We start from the raw sequence: 24,262 nt of genomic DNA on the forward strand, positions 1-24,262 counted from the left end.
CCAAGTTGTATGATACAAACAGCAGAACCCCCAGTAGACATACCTGCAGAACGGCACTAATCACAGACTTCCAGCTGGAACACTAGAGTTTTTCTTCTTTGGCGAGACCATTCCAAATCTAGATGGCCAGGTCACTGTGGATCCCATGCATCTTAATCTTTTGGGCGAACCTCCCATGAGCTACCTTTTTAAATGCTGCACTGAAGTGTGGGGCAGTGGTAGGAGAATCCAAAACTAGATTTGACGGGCATACATGAGAGAATAATTTGCAAAGAAACGAGTGGCATAATTGGATTGCTCTGAGAGCCAGCGTTGGACTAAATGGTGACATCCTACACATAACAACAAATGAAATGAGTGTAGCAAGTTTATCAGGCAGAGCATTTGGAAACTATTCCCTACTTACAGTAGCAACACCAGACATGAACTGAGAACTCTAGTTGAGGATCCTAAGGAACACCAGTATAGTCTGTTTGGAAAATTTAAATTCTTAAAAAGAAATTAAGGAGAAAGTAATAGGAATAAGATGCTAAATGTTGTAAAGTTGATTTTATTAGCCAAATGAAGATGTGCTTCATAGATTTAATTGCAATTCAGGCAATTTTCAAAATAAGAAAGTGTGTTCTGTCTAGGCAGGAAGAAATAGATACATGACTATACTCATTATTTATGAATGATCAGTCGATGTTGACAGAAGGGCAACGACCACTTTGGGTAACTGTTCCACACAATAGTTCATGGTTACTTCTCCAACAATATACTATCTGTAGCAGAAGAGGCTTCCATGGGCTTCTGTATATAAAGTCCCAGAGTCCCTTATATGCTGTTTCTTTCTATCACATCTGCAAACTAGTGTCCATCAAACTACGGCAGAGCACCAAATGGTCATTATTTGTACTGAATGCAATTTATCTTCAGGTAATAATGGAGACACTGTCACAGAGGCTTACCACAATGACTACAGTTCCTTTACAGGTAAGTTCTCATCTCAAAAGCATCCCCAATTAGTGGACAAAATTAAACCTGATAATTACAGAAAACTGGAGAAAATATTGTTGACTCTGTTAATTGCTGCATTTCAGGCAAAGATTTGACAGTATAAACATCCATAATTGATGCATTTATATAAAATTGGCTGAAAAATAATTTATGCAACATTATATTGCCATTTGAATAAGTAACAAGACAGAATTACAAATGTAGAAAAATGAGCTATTAGTTACAAAGGGCGAATGGATTCCTGGGTCTTTGGAAATATTGCACAACTGTCTACTTTTCAACATGTGGATGTTGTGGTGAACTACATATACCTGTCTGGACATGCCCCTCTGCTGACTGCTCCTCTGGCTCCTCCCACAGACCCCTGTATAAAGGCGATTGGAGGCACTGCTCCTCCCTCAGTCTCCAAGATGTTGTGTGGTGGTCTGTTGCTGCTAATTGCGGTCTCTTACAGCTAATAAAAGCCTATCGTTCGCCTCCCGTCTCTGAGAGTTATTGATGGTGCATCAGATGTAAGCAGCAGTCTCTGGTCTTGGTCACACGTTAATATTCAATAAGTACTACAATGATTTTTTAAAAATCCTGTGTAATTTTATATCCAGTGAATTAAGTAAATCAAATAATGTGATTTATTTTAAAGGTTAAGTTTTGAATATCTCGGTTAAGTATTTGAAGCCAAGTGAGAGATTATTAGGACCTACACAGCTTTTAAATGTTACATTTATTGTTGGTCATAACATGCAAATGGTTTAATACGGAATACTAATTTCTGAGACATAAAATTGTAATAAGATTTAAATAACCAGAAATGCCTTAAAGTATCCCTTTTCATGCCAGTGGCTATGTCAACAATAGGCTTGGGCTACAATGTATGATGATCTATCCCACTTGTGCAAAACGGGCAAAGCAGCAAAATCTTCTTCCTGGGAGAATGTCCTCCTGTACAAGCAAGAATGGCAATGCTTACAGAGTTATCCAACAATTGGAATGATTTCCAAACTTTGTAGTGTAACTAGTCTCCATAATCCCACTTCTGCTTCAAAACTTGAATACAAAGTGTGTGTGTGTGTGTGTGTGTGTTACTTTCTATGCAAAGATTGAATAAAAAAATTATAATGCTTGACTCAACTTCAAGGATGCTACAGCTTGTATTCTCAGTATTATTTATTGTATTTGTTGTTTGTCTACATTTGCACAATGGTTGGTTGTCAGTCTTTGTATGCAGTTTTTCACTGTATTTCTTTGTTTTACTGCAACTATCTGCAAGGAAAATAAACCTCGGGGTAGTATTTGGTGACATACACATACTTCATGCTTAATACTGTTCCACAAAGTTGACAAATTCCTATCTGAAATTTGAGTACTTGTTTTAGTTGGACAGTGACAATAGCTTTAGCTTAGCTTTTTAAAATAAGAGATGTGCAGAGTTAATAAATGAGTTCTCCAGAGATGAGGAGGAATTTCTTTAGCCAGAAGGTGGTGAATCTGTGTAGTCCAAGTCATTGGGTATGTTTAAGGCAGAGGTTGATAGGTTCTTGGTTAGTCAGGGTGACAAAGATGATGGGGAGAAGGCAGAATAGGGTTGAGAGGGTTAGTAAATCATCATGATGGAATGGCGGAGCAGACTCGATGGGCCAAATGGCCTAGTCCTCCTCCTATGTCTTATGGCCTAATGCATCTTTGGAAAATAAAGTAAAATTAATTTTGCCTCAGAATTATGGCTTATAATCCAGAAGTAATCTCAAAGAGTACTTGTGTCATGAGAGGTGAGTTGGATTTGACTGGCTGAGTAGGAATTGCCATATTTAAGACTCATTTATATTATCAGCACAATTCTGGGACAGTTATCAAAAAGCTAGGCTTCATTACAGCTTATCTTGAAAGCCTTTGCTGTTGAATCCACTTTACACATCAATATTTTGTGCTCCACTTGAGCCTTTCCTTCAGAACTTCTCTCATCTAAATCTATTAGCAGAATCCTCTTTGCTCAATTAATTTTGTCCAACCTTCATCCATTCTCTTCCCTTTAACCACCCACTCTTGGTCGCCACATTCTACATTCCTGTTGCTCTTTGGGTATGGAATGTTCTTCTGAATTCTCTCCTGGAAATTTTGTGACGCATTTTTATTGGCAATCTCTAGTTACGCTCTTCCCCCCAAAAATGAAAGCATTTGGTGCCTTCTCCATCAAGATCTTGCATACTTTTAAAGACCCCTTTTGAGTCTTTCCTCATTCTTTTCTCAATTGGTGAATAGGTACTCCAAGATCCCCATGTTCTTTTACTTCATCCAGACTTTGCATTAATATCAGGTGTTGCAGAAGATTGTCCCTTAGTGGTTTGTTATCACATTAGAAAGTTCAAAGGTGAGGTGCACCACTGTCAGCTTTTCATCGTCACTGAGACCCCTTTCTCTACTCCAGCACCTGAAGCAATGCAGGATCTTCCCTCAAGTTAGGAGTCAGCTTACAATTTACACTGATAATACATTGATTATTAGCACGTGTTTTATTGATCTTCCATGATCCACTATGATTTGCTGACAATGAGCATGAACATCACACTGCCAATGGCATTGGAAGGAAGTACCCAGAATAAGTCAAAGAAGACACAATGCAATTATAGAGCTTTACAATTTTTAATATAGATGTATAAATGGCCTGAGAAAAGTGATAACTGCAATTTCAATGTGACTACTGGTCCACGCCAACTGGGGTTTAAAAGACTGTACAAAAAATCCATGGTATTGTCTATGCTTCAGCTATCATTTTTATCATTAGCTGCTTTTGTGACTAATTCTGGCTAAAGAACAAAAAATAAGATGTAAATTTCAACTTAAAACACACTGATAAAGATATTTGTAGTGACCCAGATTTATGATAGAAAGATAAAAGAAAATGTTCTTTCTCTAACACTATTTGCTTTCTAAGTACAGGAGACCAGCACTGGTTATTCAATTATTCAATAAGAACACTATTATTTCAAATGAACTGACAAACTTTGTAAACTGAATGTTCTTTTTAGTCAAAAAAAAACAGCAAATGGAAATGATAGAAAAGGGTCATGTGCACAGCTGGATTCATGACTGCAAGAAATCTGTCACTTCACATTGGATATAACGATGAGATTAAAAAAACTCATTAATACAAAATAGGTTTGGAGAGCTAATTAGAAGAATTTCACATCAAGTGCAACATACTAGGCATGAAAGTGGCTGCAGGAATCAGCAAAAGAATTCAGCTCATCGATAGTGAATCTGCAAGCTTTAGAAACCAGTTGAATTTTATCTTCCCGTTTTAATTAAAATCTCCCATAATAGCAATCAGACATGCAATAAGTCACACCATACCTGAAAAGAGGTTTATTGAACATGGATGTAAAATCATCTCTGCAGCCATTAGTCTTGAAAATGGACAAACTTTCCATGGAATTTAAAGTAAAAGTTCAAGCCTCATCAATGTTTATTACATCTTGTGCTTTTTATATCAATATTCAGTAATCACATTAATGCTCCAATGAATTTTTTTTTATAACTCTAGTCCAAATTTTTGCATATAATTCTTTTTGTCAATACTCGGGATTTCAGAGAGTACAATTATGCAATTTTAGACTAAAAAGTATTTCTTGAATTAATTTAAAAGATCAAATAATTTAAACAAAAAGATCATGGAAATTTAAAACCAGCAGGATGAGGAATGGTGGAGAACAGTTTGAGACCACTTGGCTAACGTCTGATGTGTTTTCCTGTGACTCCAGTGTAATCTTGTCCTTTTTGAGCTCCAAAAGGCAACACAATGCTTTCCATGCCCACTAACGTAATAAAATAAGATTTAACAATCGGCACAGATTTGGATAATGGGGTGTAGCCTTCTTGTAGTCTTCAGTCAAGACTTGAGTCCCAAAGAAAAGTTGGTGCTTGCAAACCTAAAAAATTGCAGGGTTATTCAGCAGTGATTTTGTTGCTACAGTGCTCTTCACTGCTTGCTTATTATTTTTCAATCTGAATGGAAATTACGGTAAATAAGTACAATCTGTCATTTGTTTGAATCCTCTGGGCTATGCACACCTTTAGAGATCTTTGCTCTGGTCATTGTGTTTGCACTCAATATCTGTACAAAGTGATGCTCCCAATATCAGCCAAAGTGGTGGAATTATTTGTTTTTCCACAGAATCACATGCTCACAGGCTGCGACCACCTTGATGGCTTTAATGAATGCCTTGCCGAACGACGTTGATTGTAACTCGAGTCTCTGCTTGGAGGAACCATACAGTGGCTGCTTGCTTTGCCTGTTAATTGTAGGAATCGGCTGCAACATATATACAAAAGGTTTTACACACACTCCAAAGTTAGCAGTGCAAAGTATTTTCTATTTAAATGATTCAGGCAATTTTTATATATTTTTTTCAAATTGAAGGCACTTGGTTTTATGGCATGTTATGAACAGAAGGTGGTTTGGTTTCTTCACTTCAGACAGATGACCAGTTGTATTCTTATGGCCACAAGCAAAATCCTATTTAGCCCATGTACTGCTTGTGCCCAGTTCACATACAATGGGCAGAAATGCATGCAGAGAGACCAAACATGTAATAAAGCACAGCAAATTTGACAGTGGAGGGACAGGAAAGAAATTAAACACTTGCTATGGACAATCATGAAATCATGTATTCACAGCAGAAAGAGCAGCTGAGGACGAAACCCCACAGTTTTCTAATGCTTTGCTGAAAATTTCTCATGGGGAGTAATTGTCAGCACTTTATTTACCCTGTTTCCAGTAGGACTTTTTTTCTCTGTCGGTCATCCTTTTTGCCTCTTGTTGACAAGCATCTCCATTCAGCTGTAATAAAGCAGCTAAATATTTGTGCTTTGACAAATTTTCTAAGCTCACTCAGAGCCAATCAAGATGCAGTTGTATTTTGAAATCCGTCCAAAGCAACAACAACAATAACAAAATCTCCTTCTGGGGTTGACTACTTTTCATAGGAATATTTTGTATGTTTTTTCCCCAAATCTGGCATCCTTCTCACTCCCATGATGCTTTTTTAATCACCAATTGTACTGTCAGAATCTGCAGTCAGCTGATGAATCTTTGGTAATTATTTTTGAAGGTCCATGTATAAAGACTCATTCTTTGTGCAATGCCTGATGAATCTTTTCACAGCCTCTGCCAGAATAAGGTCACCTTCGATGGCTTAACATGGCGATGAGAAGAGTGACTGAAAACAGCCACATATGTATTAATACAGAGACTGCACCACCAGTTTTCAAATCTAGATTAAGAAAGAAATCTAAATTAGTAAATTTCTTAAAAGCAAGACCATTTCAAGTCTACATTATTTTAAATAATCATTGTTTCTATTAAATAATGAATAGTAGCTATCTATCCTACAATTTCTCATTTTGACTAGTTATATATCAGAATTCAATAAATGAATTCCACCAACATATGCTTTTCACATAAAGGAGAGAATTGAATACTTGACTAAATATTCAAACCATACAGTGCTGGAAATACAGACTTTGGGATTCAGAAGAAAAAATTATCTTAATGGAGTGCAGAGTGGACTTTTGTGGCTGGCTAATTTACCTAACATTTACACAGTTCTTTCAATTTTGCTTCCATCCAGGTATCATTTAGGACTGTTGTTTTAAAAGCACACCTGATAAAATGCGATAATTTAGAATTGCTGATAATAATATTAGTTGGTTCTACCCAGTGCTCTCTAAGAACATCTTTGTTCTTGAATTGTTGAACACTGATAACATACAACTTCTTGTAGAAAGATTGAAAATCAAAATAAGCGTACTTGCATTTATACAGAACCTTTCATGGCTTTATTGCTTTCTAAAGTGCCATGCAGACAATAATTTCCCTTTGAAATGTAGTCACAGTTGCTCTTCTGAACACAATGCTGAAGTAACTTACTGTACGATATGCAGACTTTTGTTTAAGTTACTAATTTATAGTGATTTAATTTATAGGTTAATCCAGGTGCCAGAGTTCCCTTCCTTGGAAAGAATCAGTCCACAATAAGGTGATAGAATTATCATTAACGAAATAAGAAGGTACTGGAAGAGAACTTGCTAGAAGTGAACCACAAGTAAGGGACTTGATTGTATAAAATGCAAGGTTAATACTTTCTGATTGATAGTGCTAGAGTGGGGATCCAATCTTTTATATAGCATGGACCAATACCATTAGGCAAGGAGTCTGTGGACCACAGGACTCTGAAGAACTATCTCTGACTATCATCTTTGTTAACTACATCTTCTTTACTTAGTAAACCTGTTATGCTTGTAACCAATATACATGGATCCATTGTGGTTTGTTGCAGACATGAACAGGTCTTCCAATTTGGGTTAAATAAAATCTTGAAAAGAAAACAGATTATATGCCCCTTTCTCATTACTATCATCAAGGAGGTGGGCTAGGGGCCCGAAGACACACATTCACCCATTCAGGAACAGCTTCTTCCCCTGCGCCATCAGATTTCTGAAAGGACAATAAACACTAACTTCTCTATTTTTTTCTCTTTTGCTCTCTTCTGTACTAATTTAATTCAAATATTGAATATATATATTTCTTTTTGCAATTTGTAGTTTTTATTTATTATGTATTGCAATGTACTGCTGCTGCTAAACAACAAATTTCATGACATGCTCTATGCCAGTGATATTAAACCTGATATCGATTCTGATAGCTGAACAAAATATCCTATTTGTGCATTGTGTACTTTATACAGTTCTCTTACACAAATCTGTATAATAGAAGCAGTGGCATCAATATGAGCCTGGTATGAACTTTATATAATTCCAAGCAGTAACTCAGGGTTAGGTGCAAAATATTGCCACATTGTGCAATCAAATGTATGACTTCTATGTCAATTATTGAAAAGCAAATACAATGAGCTTTCATCAGATTACAGTTTGTCTGTCAATTCATGGCAGAATGGTTGATATGCACTGAAACAGTAACACCGCTTTGGACATCAAAATGACAAGAATCACACATTTTATGTACTTACAAGGCACAAGGTACTGACACATAAGAAGGAAAGAGGCATAGGTATAAGAGACCTTCACAACCTCTAAATGACTCAAACTAATTTGTTCAACAACTTTTACTTTTCATTAAAGTCCTTATCTGGTCCAGCTAATATATACCTAAAGGAGACCTCGGTGTCATTGATCCTGAATGGAGGAAGTAGGTAGGAGTGAAATGATTGCCAGTGTTGTCCATAGCCCATTAATGAATGAATAAATTAGTGTAGTAGAAGTGCTAGAAATTAGGGCACCTTGGCAGTGTAGCTACAGCTTGGGGCATCGGAGTTCAGAGTTCAATTCTGACATCTTCCGTAAAGAGTTTGTACATCCTCTCCGTGAATGCTTTCCTCTCTCAGTCTAAAGACATACTGGTTAGTTGGTTAATTGGTCATTATAATTGTCCTGTAATTAGGCTAATGTTAAATAGATGCATTGCTGGGCAGCACAGCTCATTAAGCCAAAAGGGCTTGTTCCACGCTGTAACTCTAAATCAAAATCAAACCAAAAAATCATAATGGTTTCTCAAATGGAACGTAATTGGAAGAAGACAAAGAATCATCTCCTGACCTGGAATACTTTGATGCAGGCAACAGCAATCTAACATTACTCCTGAATTTTATTTTCATTTACTTCAAAGGAAACAAAAATCAGGACATTTATCAAACAGCCTTATTCCCCCGTTTGAAGCTATTCTTTAATGTGGTGTGGAGAGGGCAGAGAATAAACAACCAAAGCCCTGGAAAATCTACTGTACAGCTCGGGTTCCCTGTAACAAGTATTACATTAACTAAATAAGACTTCTAAAAATCAGAAAACTAAAAATAAGGAGATCATGTATCAAAATGCCTGAATCACAACAATATTATTTCAGCTATAAATACTAGTTGCTAATTCAATGAGTTAGCCATGTTTTAAAACTATGGAAGTGCTGATTTTTGTTTCCAAGAAATTGTACTTACTGTTGTGAGGCTGATCCATTTTCCGACACTCCCCTTCTGTTACAGTTATGTCATCGATTGCAATATCTCCCTCTATACCAGGTCCCCGAATGCCTTCGAAAATCAGCTGTATAAGCAAACAATAACTATCAGTCCTGCAAGTTAAAACCACCTTGTGTCACCATGCTAGTGACGGTAGGGTAGGAGCATGGGACAAAGGGGATACATGGCTGAAGAGATGCTGTGGGTAGGGGATGGTGCGTCAGCCACTTGGACCACCGGGCTTCTTTGGGGCAGAGGTGACCACCTGAATCAAGATGGCACTGCTGGTATAAGGCAAAATTTTGCGGGAAGCTCACAAAACTATGAAATATTCTACTAGATATACTTCTGAACTATGATCATCACAATCTGCAGCCTGTAATATCCCTTCAAGGAATGCACTTTTGAACTGTTTAAATGAACTACCAATTTTGGGTAAAGGATTCGGTGAATTTGACTCAGGAAGTCAGGTATGACACCTTGAAGGCTGGCCATTGCTGGAAAAGAGGGGTGGACTTCACACCAGACTAAATCATTGGGGTATGAGACTACATTCCCCTACCATTTTGTTAGCTAATGTAGTCACCGGAGAACAAGATAGAGGAACTAAGGTCAAGATTGCTGTATTGAAAGTGATGCTCTGGCAGAAAATTTTTGGATCCTCACTACCTGCTGGTGAGTTATGGGAGGATAGATTATAGTGTGCTTTTATTCATGAGGGATATCAGAGATAACCCTGAAAATTACAGGCCAGTGGGCTTTTCAGCAATGGTGGAGAAGTCACTGTGTTGGGGATAGTCAACATACAAGGAAATCATGTCCCACAAATTTGATAGAGTGGTTTGAAAATATGACCGAGGGGACTGACAAGGGCAGGAGATGTTTACATTGAGTTTAGCAGGGCTTTTAACAAAGGTCTCAAACAATATGTTAGTCCAGAGGCTGCAACACATGAGATCCAGTCTGAGTTAACCAACTGGATACACAATTGTCTTTCTGGTAGGACGTGGAGGGTGGTAGTGGAGAGCTGCTTCTCAGCCTGTGATCAGTAATTTCTGTTGTTTGTCATACAAATGAATGATTTGGATGAGAATTGAGGTCGCATGGCAAGTAAGTTTGCAGGTAACAACAAAATTATTGGCATATGGCACTCAGAAGGTTGTGTAAGTTACAATGGGATATGGATCAACTGGAAGATAGTCAAAATAATGGCAGATACAATTTAACTTGATAAGTGCTTTTTGGGAAGTTAAAACAGGGCAGGACACACATAGTAGAACAGAGAGTACTTAATCCCTAAAATTAGTAACATTGGTAGAGAGGGTAAGAGTGAAGGCATATTGTGTTATGCTTGTTTCATTCACTGAGGCATTGAATACAAGAATCAGGATGTCATGTTGCAATTGTACCTAACACTTGTTAGGTTGTACTTACAATATTGTGTGCAGTTTAGGTTGCTATATTATAGGAAATATGCGATTAAGCTTGAGCGGTTACATAAACATTCACAAGCATGTTGCCTGGATTGGAAAGATGAAGTCATAAAGAGAGATTGGATTGGCTGGGCCTGCTTTACCTGGAACGAATGAGAGTGAGAGGTGACATGATGGAAGTGTTGTGAGTTGGGGTCAATGGCTAGTGTCTCTTTCTTATACCACGGGTGTTAATAAACTAGAAGGCATTGGTGAGAGAGAGATGGTTTAAAGGGCATTTGAGGGGTAAAATTTCAAACAAAGAATAATTGGCATCTGCAATGAGCAGCCAAAAAAGGTGGTGGAGACAGAAACAGTAACAACACTTAAGAGAAATTGGGACTGGTACTTAAATGTGCATAGAGTGATATGGAATTAATCCAAGCAAGTGGGAATACTGTAGACAGGCCTGATTCTCGGTATGAATATGATGGGCTAAGGTCCCTGTTTTTGTGCTGTACAACTCTAACATAATTTTCTAAGAGGAGGTTAAAGGAAACATTGTAAAACAAGCATTCAAAATAGAATTTAATAAATTTGCATTCAATGGGTGATCTACAAATCACCTGCATGAAAAGGCTGTACTTTCAAACTTCAAGCTCTATAAAACTTGCTTGTGCGGCAAATCTGTGCTCCCAGTGAGAAGTTAACCTTGCAAGGTACATGCTTCTAAAATAGCCTGGGAAGTGCATTTTATGCTTGCAATGGCAGTAATGAAGAAAGGCATATTTCCCTTACTAGTAACACCCCACCTTCCCAAACTTTTTACATCTGATATATGGTTCATTTTATCCTGTTTAAGGTGCCAAAGATTCCATTTTTGTGGGACACCTAATACCAAAACACATTGATTCTTCCATTTGAAGTAATGCTAACCTTATTAGTCTCAAATATCAGAATGTATTGAAGTGGACTCACAGCCACTGTTGTGTAGTGTTAAATTGCCCAAAGCAATTTAGAATCCTGAAGACCTCTCATCGACCAGGAGCGAATTTGAACACTGTTCCAGAAATCATTTCCCAAGAAGCAATGTGCTACATCGGAGCATTTCTTTTAATAAACCCAGCCTGTAATGCCACTCCATTTCAATTTGAACCTGTCTAGTTCACTCATTCCTCTTCAGTCTGCAATGACCAATACATTTATATTTGAATTCAGAGCTGAAACTGCCTTGGAAAGAACAGATTACATTCTCATACAGCCCTTCACTTCCTGAAAATGTTTCACAACCAATGACTTATGAATTCTGCTTATGGTTTTGTAGCCAAACTTTTGGAATGTTAAATTGCCCACAGGTACATCCTACAAAAATAATCAGAAATCCTGTATTTTGGCAATACTTAATGACCAGGTGCCCTTAAGGAAAATTTTCTGATTATCGCTACCTCCTTGCACAGGCAGACAATGGTTTGATTTAACTTCTCATCCTGAAGGCAGCAGCACCCAGACCCACAACATTCCTCTAGCACCCCACTGAAATATCAGCATTGATAACATGCTCCAAACCTCCAGGCAGGCTGAAATTCCATTCCTGCGTCCTTTGCTACAAATAAAATGCCTGTTTGATCTCATGATAGTCACAATAGTCTCTCTAGCACGCCTACGACTTGTGAGTTCATGAGATTCCGAGGGTGATGCCGTTCGGAGCTGAGCTCCTGCGAGGGTCCCCATGGCTGTAAGGTCAAGGACAAAGGGTGACCTGACCAAGACCTCAACAGTGGAGGTGGAAGAAGTTGATGTCACATTGTAATGGCAGTGAAGGTGGAGGAAGTCTGCAGCAGAGAACGATCCCCAGTCGTCTTGCACCCTACACCACTCATGTTCACTAATACATGAAGGATCAACCAAGTATTAGTGAATATCAGTGGAAAATTTGTGCAGTGTGATTATGCGAGTTGAGTGTGATGATCTCCTTCGGGGTCATTTCCTTAATGGAGAACGCCTGTGTGTGACTTTGCTTAATGTGGCGAGGCCGATGTATGCGCAGCCACCACAGGGTCCTTGACAGTTCAGGATCAGGAAACCCTGGAAAATCTGAACAGCAAAGATGCACACATCAGGATGCTCTTCACTGACAACAGCTCAGCATTCAGTACTATCATCCCACCCAAACTAACCATAAACTTCAAGACCTTGTCCTCAAAACCTCCTTGTACAACTGAATCCTTGCTTTTCTCTCTTGCAGACTGCAGTCAGTTCAGTTTGACATCAACAGTTCCCTCACAGTCTTCGTCAGCACAGGTGCACCTGGCTGCACGCCTAGTTCCCTGCTCTACTAACTTTATACTTACGACAGTGTGGCTAAGCACAGCTCCAAAGCCATTTTAAATTTGCTGATGACAACATTGTCATTGGCCAAATCAAAGGGGATGATGAATCAGCATATAGGGGGGAGACTGAAAATCTGACTTTGTGGTGCCATAACAACAGCCTTTCACTCAATGTCAGTGAGACCGGGGAATTGATTTTTGACTTCAAGAAGGAGGAAACCAGAAGTCCATAAGCCAGTTCTCATCAGGGGATCAGAGATGTCAGAGATGGAGAGGGTCAGCAACTTCAAATTCTTTGGCGTTATCATCTCAGAGGACCTGTCCTGGGCCCAGCGTTTAAGTGGCATTATGAAGAATGCACGACAGTGCCTTTGGTACCTTACAAGTTTGCAAAGGTTCTGCATGTCATTCAAACCTTTGACAAACTTTTGTAGATGTGTGATGGAGAGCACACTAATTGGTTGCATCACCTGCCTGGAATGGAAACACGACTGCCCTTAAATGGAAAAGCCGACAAAAAGTGCTCGATACGGCCCAGTCTATCATGGGTAGAGTCCTCCCCACCAATGAGCACAGCTACATGGAGCACTGTCGCAGCAAAGCAGCATACTTCATTAGGGACCCCCGCCACCCAGCTCACGCTCGCTTCTCATTGTTGCCTGAGAAAGAAGGTATAGATGCGTCAGGACCTGCACCACCAGGTTCAGGAACAGTTATTACACCTCTCCCGACTGGCTCTGGAACCAGACGGGACAACTTCACTCACCCCATCACTGAACTGTTCCCACAACCTATGGACTCACTTTGAAGGACTGTTCATTCCGTGTTCTTGATATTTACTGTTTATTTTTATTATTATTACTTTTTGTAATTTGCACAGTTTGTTGTCTTTTGCACATTGACTGTCTGGTGGGAGGGTCGGGGGGGGGGCTGTCTTCAGGCTTTCATTGACGGTCTTATTTTTCTTGTGAATGCCGGCAAGAAAATGTGAACCTCAGGGTTTTATGTGATGACAGATACCAGTACTTTGACAATGAATTTACTTTGAATTTAAATGGACCGGGGCCTTTGTTCTGTGGCCAGCAGACAAGATTTGAGAAATAAGAGCAGGAGTGGGCCCTCAAGGCTTCTCAATATGGCAACATGTGAAGTGTGGGTGATTTGCAATGAACAAGTAGGAATCACAAAGAGGTTATTCTTTGTGAGGAACCCACAATAAAAAAAACACAGTTTATGTCTCCATCTGCCAAGCTTTGCCACTTCAGTGCAAGTGCAATTTCAAAGGACAATTCCACCAAATGTATCGACTGTGAACGTTTCTCAATCCGTGAAGCACCCTGCAAAGTAATGAGGCAGAATTATCGAGTGTTATGACACAACTCCACCACTGCAGCTTAAGTTAGGAATGCAGGAAACGAGGCTGGTGTGTAAGTTGCAAACCCTCCCAGAGTGCTAACAGATCGGCTGGCCAGGAGTATGGTTGCTATCCGGCTCTGATATAAACCTTGTTCTGGGCTCACTGGTTGTTCTTGATGGCGATTGCGCACTATCTGACACAATTTCACCAGAATGACATCTATGAGCATCATTCTCCTAGTCCTCACCGAGAATGGTGATCAATTTGCTTGAGTCTGTTTTGAGCCCTTTCTTTGCACTGCAAGTAATTCTCAAAGTAGTCGTGGAGCACAGTTTTTAATCAGGTGACCTTGCGGCTCACTTCATCTGTTCCACGTTTCGGTGAGCATCCAGTATAGTTGACTAGGTCAGTCTAATTGAGGTGATCCATTGTCCTCAAGTGATTCCATGGATTTTTCTGACACTTCCAGGGTGGAAATAGTTTAATCTCCACTCTTGCTTGGAGCATAGCAGAAAAGAAGAGAACGCAGGAACAATCTTGATGATTGTTCAGATCAAGAACTTGCTTTTCCAGTCACCTGAAGTTATTTTGCCAAAAGAGACAGTGATTTGTGCCAATTTTCACACTGTTTCCTATCAAGGTCACAGAATAATCTTCATCGTCCACAGTTTCACCTATGGCACAGGTTTTGGGTATGGTATTAGGACTCTGCAATACAGTTGTTCACTTGGCATTGATGGTGAGATAATTTGGTCCAGACATCCAAAAACCTGTTCATTGTGAACTTCAGTTCATCAATATTATCCTGAATAGTGAGCTGGTGAGATGCTCTTTGCTTTGACAGTGTCTGATTTCCACAAGATAATGAAGCCAACTTTCCAGGATGAGCAACACGCACAAGATCTGGAGGAACTTCTTCAGGTCAGGCAGCTGCTGCATAGCTGCTGCATGGCCTGCTGAGTTCCTGCAGCATCCTGTGTGCGCTGTTCAAGGTTTCCAGCAGATGCAAAATCTCTTGTACTTCTAGGATGAGCACCTTCCAAGATCAGCATTAATATTCATAGAAATCAAGGCTGCAGCTTTACGCTTGCAGGTTTCAGCATCTTTTTCATTCTTCTCCAGTACACCTTTCGAAATGATCAGTCTAGCAAAATAATCAAATCAATGGACAGCAGCAGCAGATGATTTCACAGAAAGCACAAATTACTAGACAGTGAGAGAAAATATATGACATATTCATACATGTTCAGTGAGCCCATACTCAAATAAACAAGATATGTGTATCTCAGCAGAGTTCCATATCTTAGCGATTCATTGTGTTCCTAGCTTTATATGAAGTTACAGGAGCCTTCCTATACGTTACAAAAATTTTTCATTTCTCACAAAAGGAATTAATTGGATTTGATTTTTGCGGAGTTACATTCTGCTTTACCCTGGTATTAGTGCAGAGTATCAATGTATTCATGTCAATTGGATGGATTGACAATTTAACCCACAACCAACGGCTTCTGCTATCAGGGGCAACTCAACACTTTGGGCAATTTCAGCCTTCAGCCTGCTGCTGAGCAAAGCTTCAAATCCTGCGCATCGTCCATCAACAGTTCAGTCATTCCCGTGGCAGTACCCATTTCCAGTTCCTCATCAGTCCATTTATTGATAAGCTTCAGGTCTGACTCTCCATTGCCAAGTAACCTGCTTGCTTGTCTTCCAAGCTCTGCGCACAACAGATGATCACAGCTCTGAAGGTCACTGCATAACATGGAAATATGGGTTTGTCAAATACTCTTCCTAGATTTTATTTACTCCCATTGATGTTGTGAGTTGAGTGTTTTAAGTTGCTAGGAATCAAATCACAGTCCCCGCCCCCATAGTGTGGCAGGATCCAGGAATAGAACAGAGTCAGTCAGAGCTGCCCTCCCAGGGTTTTTCTTGGTGGCAGACGAGCTCTGTTGTGGCCAGCTGCAGGTTTTTTTAGAGGCACTCAATGGACTTGGGCCTTAAGCTGTGAGGTTGCTTGCTTTTCAGCCACCGGGGAGACGTCCGAGCCATCACACTCTACTGAGTCGGCGTAGCACAGCTGTGGTGACTGAAAATTTAAGATGGACTGATGGGTCTGGACTATATACATATATATCTGCCTGGCTGGGTTTTTATAAACATTCTATATGTATGTGCGAGGACTGGGCCTCAAAGTCATGGATTCACCTCATGGGTGTTGACAGATGATATCGGTGGGCTGGGGAGTCCGGACTGTATATATACATATGTATTCTGTGTTATTATATTTTTACTGGTATTCTATATGGATTTGTCGCCTTTTATGCATCAAGGCACAGCATTGCAGTGGAGAGGAGGGAGTTTGGCTTCAGTACTCTTATCACATGATTGTGATCTTGCGTGTGCTTACTGTGTGTGACTGTTAGTAATGTGTCTTTGCACCTTGACACTGAGGTAATACTGTTTAGTTTGGCTGTATTTGTGAGCATTCAAATATGGTTAAGTGACAATTAAACTTTAATTTCATTGAAATTTCCTGCCAAATTATCTCTTCAATTGTTCTAGTCTTTTATTAATTGGAGAATGCAGGAAGTGAATATATGGCAGAAGCAGCTTCAGTTCTTTGTTGCATATTTCTGCAGTGTTACATGCAGTCCATGTTTATGAGTTGTCAGTTATACTCTGGTTTTAAAGGGTTTGGATCAGTTCATAAAAAGCAGAGGGCAAAGGCACTTCACCTTTTAGAGTTAACTGAAGCAACTTGAAATATAGTAGCATGCATCAATTATTGGAGTTTAATGGCTTTGATGAGTTGCATTGAGCGAGAGAGGTGTCTATCAGGGGGTTGAGTGATAGAGAGATTGTCGAGTGAAAGGGTGCCTTTTCAAGGAAGAGATCTGGGACAGGAGTGGTATAGAGAAGGGGTTATGATAGTTGGGGGGGGGGGGCTGAGGTTTGGTGACATTTGTGAAACTTGTTCAGTTGTGTTGGAGGGGGATGAAGCCGGAAACAGGATGGGTCAGACCTCCCTTGTTTATGGCAAGGAGCTCTATTAGAATACATTATGGAGCCAGAAAGATTAACTTAAACTATGTTGGCCAGTGATTGATGGCCAAGGTAAGTTTAGAAAATATCATGACAGGAAGGAACAAAAACACTCTCTTTCATGATTGAAATTCAATCACTCTCCCACAGGTTGCAAACGATTCAATGGTGAATGTTGTTTATGGCTTTGTCCCTGAAACCACCATATAAAAATAATGTCTTTTTGAATGACTCCCAAAAAACATTCCAGTGGGTCTCTTATTAATTAAGTACCTCAGATTTGATGCCTGTACATGCCTTTGAGGAGTGCGATGCAAGTGATACTAGAGGTCACAACTAAATTTTGTTTTAGCAGATTTACTCAAACCCCAGTAGACTGCAAGTCAAAAACACATAATAGTTTAATTTAGTAGTCTGGGCTTTAAAAGACCTAGGTTTCCCTTGTGAATAAAAGCCACCTTTTACAAAAGAAAATAATCTTCTAAGGAAACAAATGACTGTGCCTAGCCAGAGTGAAGTTAAGGTGGCAATTATTATCATTGAATTGCACTGCGGTGCAAAACATTTTATTCTGAAGCATGTTTCAAACCTTATTCCATCAATAGAACAAAACTACCACTCTACATGGAATTCTTTTCTGTGGATTCATTTCAGGGTTTGAGCCAGACTCTGAAATTGGCTGCACGCTGACCCGGTATCACCCAGTTCACATCACAAGGGATCAGATCTTCCTTCGAGCTAGCTCTGCCGGTTACTAAGTGGTAGAGAAAAGACCTCTGCGTATCAGGCGGTTAAACCTTATTCCAGTCACCAGGGTGGTGTTATAAGATCATAAGACATTGGAGCAGAAATTGGCCATTTGGCCCATCAGGTCGGTTCTGTAATCCAATTATGGCTGATTTATTCTCCCTCTTAACCCCATTTTCTTGCCTTCTCCACGTAACCTTTGACACCCTTACTGATCAAGAACCTATCAACCTCTGCTTTATATATACCCAATGACCTAGCCTCCACAAGCATCTGTGGCAATGAACTCCATAGATTCTCCACTTACTGGCTAAAGAAATTCCTCCTCATCTCTGTTCTAAAGGAAAATCCTTCTATTCTGTGGCTGTTTCCTCTGGTCTTTCCATAGGGGTCCCCTCCCCTATGGAAAGCATCCTTTTCACATCCACTCTATCTAGGCCCTTCAATATTCGGAAGGCTTCAATCCCTCATTCTTTTAAACTCCAGCGAGTACAGGCCCAGAGCCATCAAATGCTCAAGACAATTTCCATACACAGGGAAGCCTCACGTCACTGATTCAGATGGAGTCACAGCTCCATGGGAGGTTAATTGAGCCCTCTTACAGACCTCAAATTAAGCAGTGCAACTTTGTGAAATGGTTGTCTTCAGAATTCTCACTCATTTTCTCAGTACTTGAACGGCACTGAAACCTGTGCTTGCTGCGTAGCTCCCACTTTAGCTCAGCATTGAAGCTGGAATTTTTGTAAAAATAATACAAAGATCCCTGGATATTTGTAAAGGGCAGGCAGACCTGCTCTGTGTGGGTTGGAAGCTAAACAATACCCAGACTGACAGAGGTTGAGACTTTATTTCCTAGTCTGTGGAGTCCAGAACTGAGGACAATAGTCTCAGCATGGCCTACTTCTGGTCGGTCATGTTTTCTGATAAAAAAGAGGGATATGGAGGGCTGTGGTCCAGGTGCAGGATGATGGGACTGGACAGATTAATAGACTGTCATGGACACGATGGGCTGAAGGGCCTTTTTCTGTGCTGTAGTGTTCTATGACTCTATGGACAGATCAAGTGGGTCTCAGATAGAAAACTTCTTTACTAGGGGTTTCATAAATCATCAGATTTCCCATCTCCAGAGTTGAACACATCCATGGTCATTAACTGAGATGGATAGAGTTTTGAATAAATGTTTTTGGTACTGAGAACTGAGCAGTCTTTTATGTCCAGTGTTATTGGTGATGTTCACTCCCAGGAACCTGAAGGTCTCAACCCTCTCAACCTCAGTAGTGTAGGTGTAACAAAGAGCAGGTGCTCTGCTCCCACCTGAAATAGATGACCAGCTCTTTTATTTGCTGACACTGAGGGAAAAATTGTTGTTATGATACCATATTATCAGTCAGGCTCTCTGCCTCCTTTCTGAACTCTGACTCATCAGCTTGAGATTCAGCCAATACAGAAGCATCATCAGAAAATTCGAGTAAGAGAGAGCAGAGCATGTTGTGCGTTGTGAGGATATAGGGAGGCTGATGGTGCAGCCTTGTGGGGAATCAGTGATGAGAATATTTGTGGTGGAGATGTTGCTGCCTATCCTTAGAGATTTGTGGTCTGTTGGTCAGGAAGTCCAGGATTCACCCACAAAGGGAGGTGCTGAATCCCAGGTCAAGGAACTCGGAGGGAGGTTTGCTTGGAAATACAGCATTGAAGGCAGAGATCTAGTCATTAAACAATAATTAAACAATAAATTAAACAATAAATAATACAGCACAAAATTAACTAGTATAGTTTACAGTACCCTAAAAAAAGAGTTTAAATTGGTCATTTCCATTGGTTGTGAGGAGCAAGAAGATAAACCGTGAAAGAATAGGACCTATCAAGTGTGACAGTGGGAAAGTGTGTATGGAACCGGAGGAAATAGCAGAGGTTCTTAATGAATACTTCAGTTCAATATTCACTATGGAAAAGGATCTTGGTGATTGTAGTGATGACTTGCAGCAGACTGAAAAGCTTGAGCAAGTAGATATTAAAAAAGAGGATGTGCTGGAGCTTTAGGAAAGCATCAACTTGGGTAAGTCACCGTGACCAGATGAGATGTACCCCAGGCTACTGTGGGAGGCAAGGGATGAGATTGCTAAGCCTCTGGCGATGATCTTTGCATCATCACTGGGGACGGGAGAGGTTCTGAAGGATTGGAGGGTTGCGGATGTTGTTCCTTTATTCAAGAAAAGGAGTAGAGATTGCCTAGGAAATTATAGATCAGTGAGTCTTTCTTCAGTGGTTGGTAAGTTGATGGAGAAGAACCTGAGAGGCAGGATTTATGAACATTTTGAGAGGTATAAGCATGGCTTTGTCAAGGGCAGGTCGTGCGTTATGAGCCTGATTGAATTTTTTAAGGATGTAACTAAACACATTGATGAAGGAAGAGCAGTAGATGTAGGGTATATGTATTTCAGAAAGGCATTTGATAAGGTACCCCATGCAAGGCTTATTGAGAAAGTAAGGAGGCTTGGGATCCAAGGGGACATTGCTTTGTGGATCTAGAACTGGCTTGCCCACAGAGTGCAAAGAGTGGTTGTAGATGGGTCATATTCTGCATGGTGATCGGTGACCAGTGGAGTGCCTCAGGGATCTGTTCTGGGACCCTTACTCCGTGATTTTTATGAATGACCTGGAAGAGGAAGTGGAGGGATGGGTTAGTAAGTTTGCTGATGATACAAAGGTTGGGGGTGTTGTGGATTTTGTGGAGGGCTGTCAGAGGTTACAGTGGGACATTAATAGGATGCAAAACTGGCTGAGAAGTGGCAGATGGAATTCAACCCAGTAAAGAGTGAAATGGTTTATTTTGGTAGGTCAAATATGATGGCAGAATATAGTATTGTTGGTAATACTCTTGGTAGTGTGAAGGAGCAGAGGAATCTTGGGGGTCCGAGTCCATAGGACGCTCAAAGCAGCTGCGCAGGTTGACTCTGTGGTTAAGAAGGCATACAGTGTATTGGCCTTCATTAATTGTGGAATTGAATTTAGGTGCTGAGAGGTAATGTTGCAGCTATATAGGGCCCTCGTCAGACCCCACTTGGAGTACTGTGCTCAGTTCTGGTCGCCTGACTATGGGAAGGATGTGGAAGCCATAGAAAGGGTGCAGAGGAGATTTACAAGGATGTTGCCTGGATTGGGAAGCATGTCTTATGAGAATAGGTTGAGTGAACCCGGCCTTTTCTCCTTGGAGCGATGGAAGATGAGAGGTGACATGATAGAGGTATATAAGATGATGAGAGGCATTGAATGTGTGGGTAGTCAAAGGCTTTTTCCCAGGGCTGAAATGGTTGCCACAAGAGGACACAGGTTTGATGTGCTGGGAGTAGGTTCAGAGGAGATGTCAGGGCTAAGTTTATTATGCAGAAAGTGGTGAGTGCATGGAATGGGCTGCTGGCAACGGTGGTGGAGGGAGATACGTTACGGTCTTTTAAGAGACTCCTGGATAGGTACATGGAGTTTAGAAAAATAGAGGGCTATGGGTAAGCCTCGTAATTTCTAAGGTAGGGACATGTTCAGCACAACTTTGTGGGTCAAAGGGCCAGTATTGTGTTGTAGGTTTTCTATGCTTCTATATATGTTTTTATATATATATATAGCAATCGAATATCATTATCTTAGCATAACTGAGCCAACAATGTGTAGCAATTAACCCTGACATTTGATATTCAATGTTTACCACAGCGTCCTTTAAATGAAGAAATGCATCCTTTTCTTTATGCTTTCAACACACAACAGATGTGGTTAATATTTAAGAGACACCGGCAAATGTCAATCTCTGCCACAGCATATTGGAGTTTATTTTGTTTTCTCACCTGAAAAGTTCCACTTGGATTGATGTTGATACTTGCATGCAGCCACTGATCACCTTGATTGCCAGACATACTCCAAATGAGATTCTCGGTTATGGCCGATCCTTTGAATCGTAGAAAAAGATTCAAAGTACCTAGAAAGCAAAATGCCACAAAGATGCAAAAAAGAAGTTGAGTTGATTTTAGAACCTAGTCCAAGATTTTCTTAGAAGTGGAGCAGTTATAGACAGGTAGAATGCTCTTAATTACTTCTTCTAAATCTCATGTGCATATATATGAGGCAGCCAACAGAGAAGAAATCATCACCCTGACACAGTGGTGTCAAGAGAACAACCTCTCCCTCAAAGTTGTAAAAACAAAGGAGCTGGTTGTGAACTCCAGGAGGAATGGAGACAGGCTAACCCCTATTGACATCAATGGATCTGGGGTTGAGAGGGTGAAGAGCTTTAAGTTCCTTGGCATTCACATCACTGAGGATCTCACGTGGTCTGTACGTACTGGCTGTGTGGTGAAAAAAGCACAACAGCGCCTCTTTCGCCTCAGACGTTTGAAGTAGTTTGGCATGAGTTCCCAAATCCTAAGGACTTTCTACAGGGGCACAACTGAGAGCATCCTGACTGGCTGTATCACTGCCTGGTATGGGAACTGTACTTCCCTCCATCGCAGGACTCTGCAGAGAGTGGTGTGGACAGCCCAGCACATCTGTAGTTGTGAACTTCCCACTATTCAGGACATTTACAGAGGTAGATGCATCAAAAGGGCCCAGAGGATCATTGGGGATCCAAGTCATCCCAACCACAAACTGTTCCAGCTGCTACCATCTGGGAAACGGCACTGCAGCATAAAAGCCAGGACCAATAGGCTTCAGGACAGCTTCTTCCACCAGGCCATCAGACTGATTAATTCACACTGATACAATTGTATTTCTATGCTATATTGACTGTTCTGTTATACATACTAGTTATTATAAATTACCATATATTGCCTATTGCACATTTAGACAGACATAATGTAAAAATTTTTACTCCTCATGTATGTGAAGGATGTAAGAAATAAAGTCAATTCTAAGTGGCCAACAGAAAAATACAAGGTGTACTGGAGTTCTCTCCATTCAGCTGTTTACACTGTCATAAGGGTATATTGGGACAAGTACAAGATCAAATATATTCTGTTTGATTTCATTCAAGTCCAGTTACACATACGAGGTTTAGAAGTTTACTAACAGATTGAAAACTGAAACCAAAAATACTGCAGGTACTCCAGACCTGAAGTAAAATGGGGAAGAGGTGGTTTGTCAGGCAGCAACTTCTCCCATCAGGAGAAATTAACATTTCAGGATGATGAGCTATCATGGGGATGAATTCATCTGTTTGAAACATTCATTCTGGTGGTCTCTGTTCAAGTGCCACCTTGCCTATTATGAATTTCAGGCATTTTCAAAGGTTCAAAGTTTTATTGTATTGTCAAAGAATGTATGTTACATACAACACCAATATTCATCTTCTCTCTATAGCCATGAAATACAGAAACAAAGGCAGTTATTGAAAGAAATGACATCAACTCCCCCCCATGCATGAAAAAGAAACAAAACATGCCAACCCCAAAACCTCCCAACCCCTCCCTCACTAAAAAAACAACCAGATTGTGCACATGGATAATAGCAGCTGGAACATCAAAATCCTAAGCCCTCCCTCGCAGAAAAACAGTGACAATTGCATCAAACCCCCCCCCCCAACTCCCTTATTCATAAGCAAAAAACTAACAGATGGCCCACACAGAAAAACAACAAGAATGTCAGACTCCAAATCTCCAAATCCTCCCTCTCACTAAGAAGTAACATATAGCCCACCTACCAATCGGCAACAAGAAAGAAAGTACCAAAATCTAAAGGAGACCCAATTTAAAGTACAGTCCAATAATCACATAAACCTTAGAATTTTTAAAGCATCCTCCCATCAGCATTCGAGGAGAGTGGCTGCACTAACACAGTAAGGCAGTTTGTTCTCTTACTCCTGTCTGGAACCCCATCACTAGTCTTCACCACGAGGCAGCTGCACGCTTGGTCCTCTCCGGACACAGCAGAGCGCTAGGTCATTCAATCAAATCCCAAACCACATGTCACAGGTTCCAACTTTCCATAACACAATCAAGACAAAAATTTTATTCACCAGGAACATACAGAACATATATTTTGTCAGGACTAACTGATGAAAGCTAGAAGGTGAATCAGTTATTGGCAACACATGAAGACTTGCTATCAACATTGTACAGTGAGCATAGCCTGTTTCATACCTTGCAATAAAGAGCACATCTGACTAGAAAGTTAATAAACTGACCTTAAAGAAAGTGTGTTACTTCCTCTGCAAAAAACTCTCTCCAACATACAGATATGCTGACTCTGTGATTTCTTTCCATTGGTAAACCAGGTCAGCTCCAGGAAGAAATCTCAAACTGTCAAATTTTCAAAAGTTTTGCCAAATTATTTTTTTAATTGTATATTAGATGTAGACCCCAGCAGACA

At 40.2% G+C, this 24,262-nt stretch overlaps 1 protein-coding gene across 1 annotated transcript in view; it reads right to left on the reverse strand.

Annotated features, from left to right (window-relative positions):
• Positions 1-3,640: 3,640 nt before the first annotated feature.
• mdga2a (MAM domain containing glycosylphosphatidylinositol anchor 2a) overlaps positions 3,641-24,262 on the reverse strand; it is a 916,773-nt gene continuing 896,151 nt past the window's right edge. Inside the window, exons 15-17 of the mRNA XM_059959455.1 lie at positions 21,745-21,875; positions 9,000-9,105; positions 3,641-6,266 (exon numbers count right to left, since the gene is read on the reverse strand). Coding sequence (XP_059815438.1) covers positions 6,175-6,266; positions 9,000-9,105; positions 21,745-21,875 — 329 coding nt within the window. The 3' untranslated portion in view covers positions 3,641-6,174. The remainder of the gene's footprint in view (positions 6,267-8,999; positions 9,106-21,744; positions 21,876-24,262) is intronic.

This window comes from Hypanus sabinus, chromosome 2 (assembly GCF_030144855.1).
Source record: "Hypanus sabinus isolate sHypSab1 chromosome 2, sHypSab1.hap1, whole genome shotgun sequence".
NCBI lineage: Eukaryota > Metazoa > Chordata > Chondrichthyes > Myliobatiformes > Dasyatidae > Hypanus > Hypanus sabinus.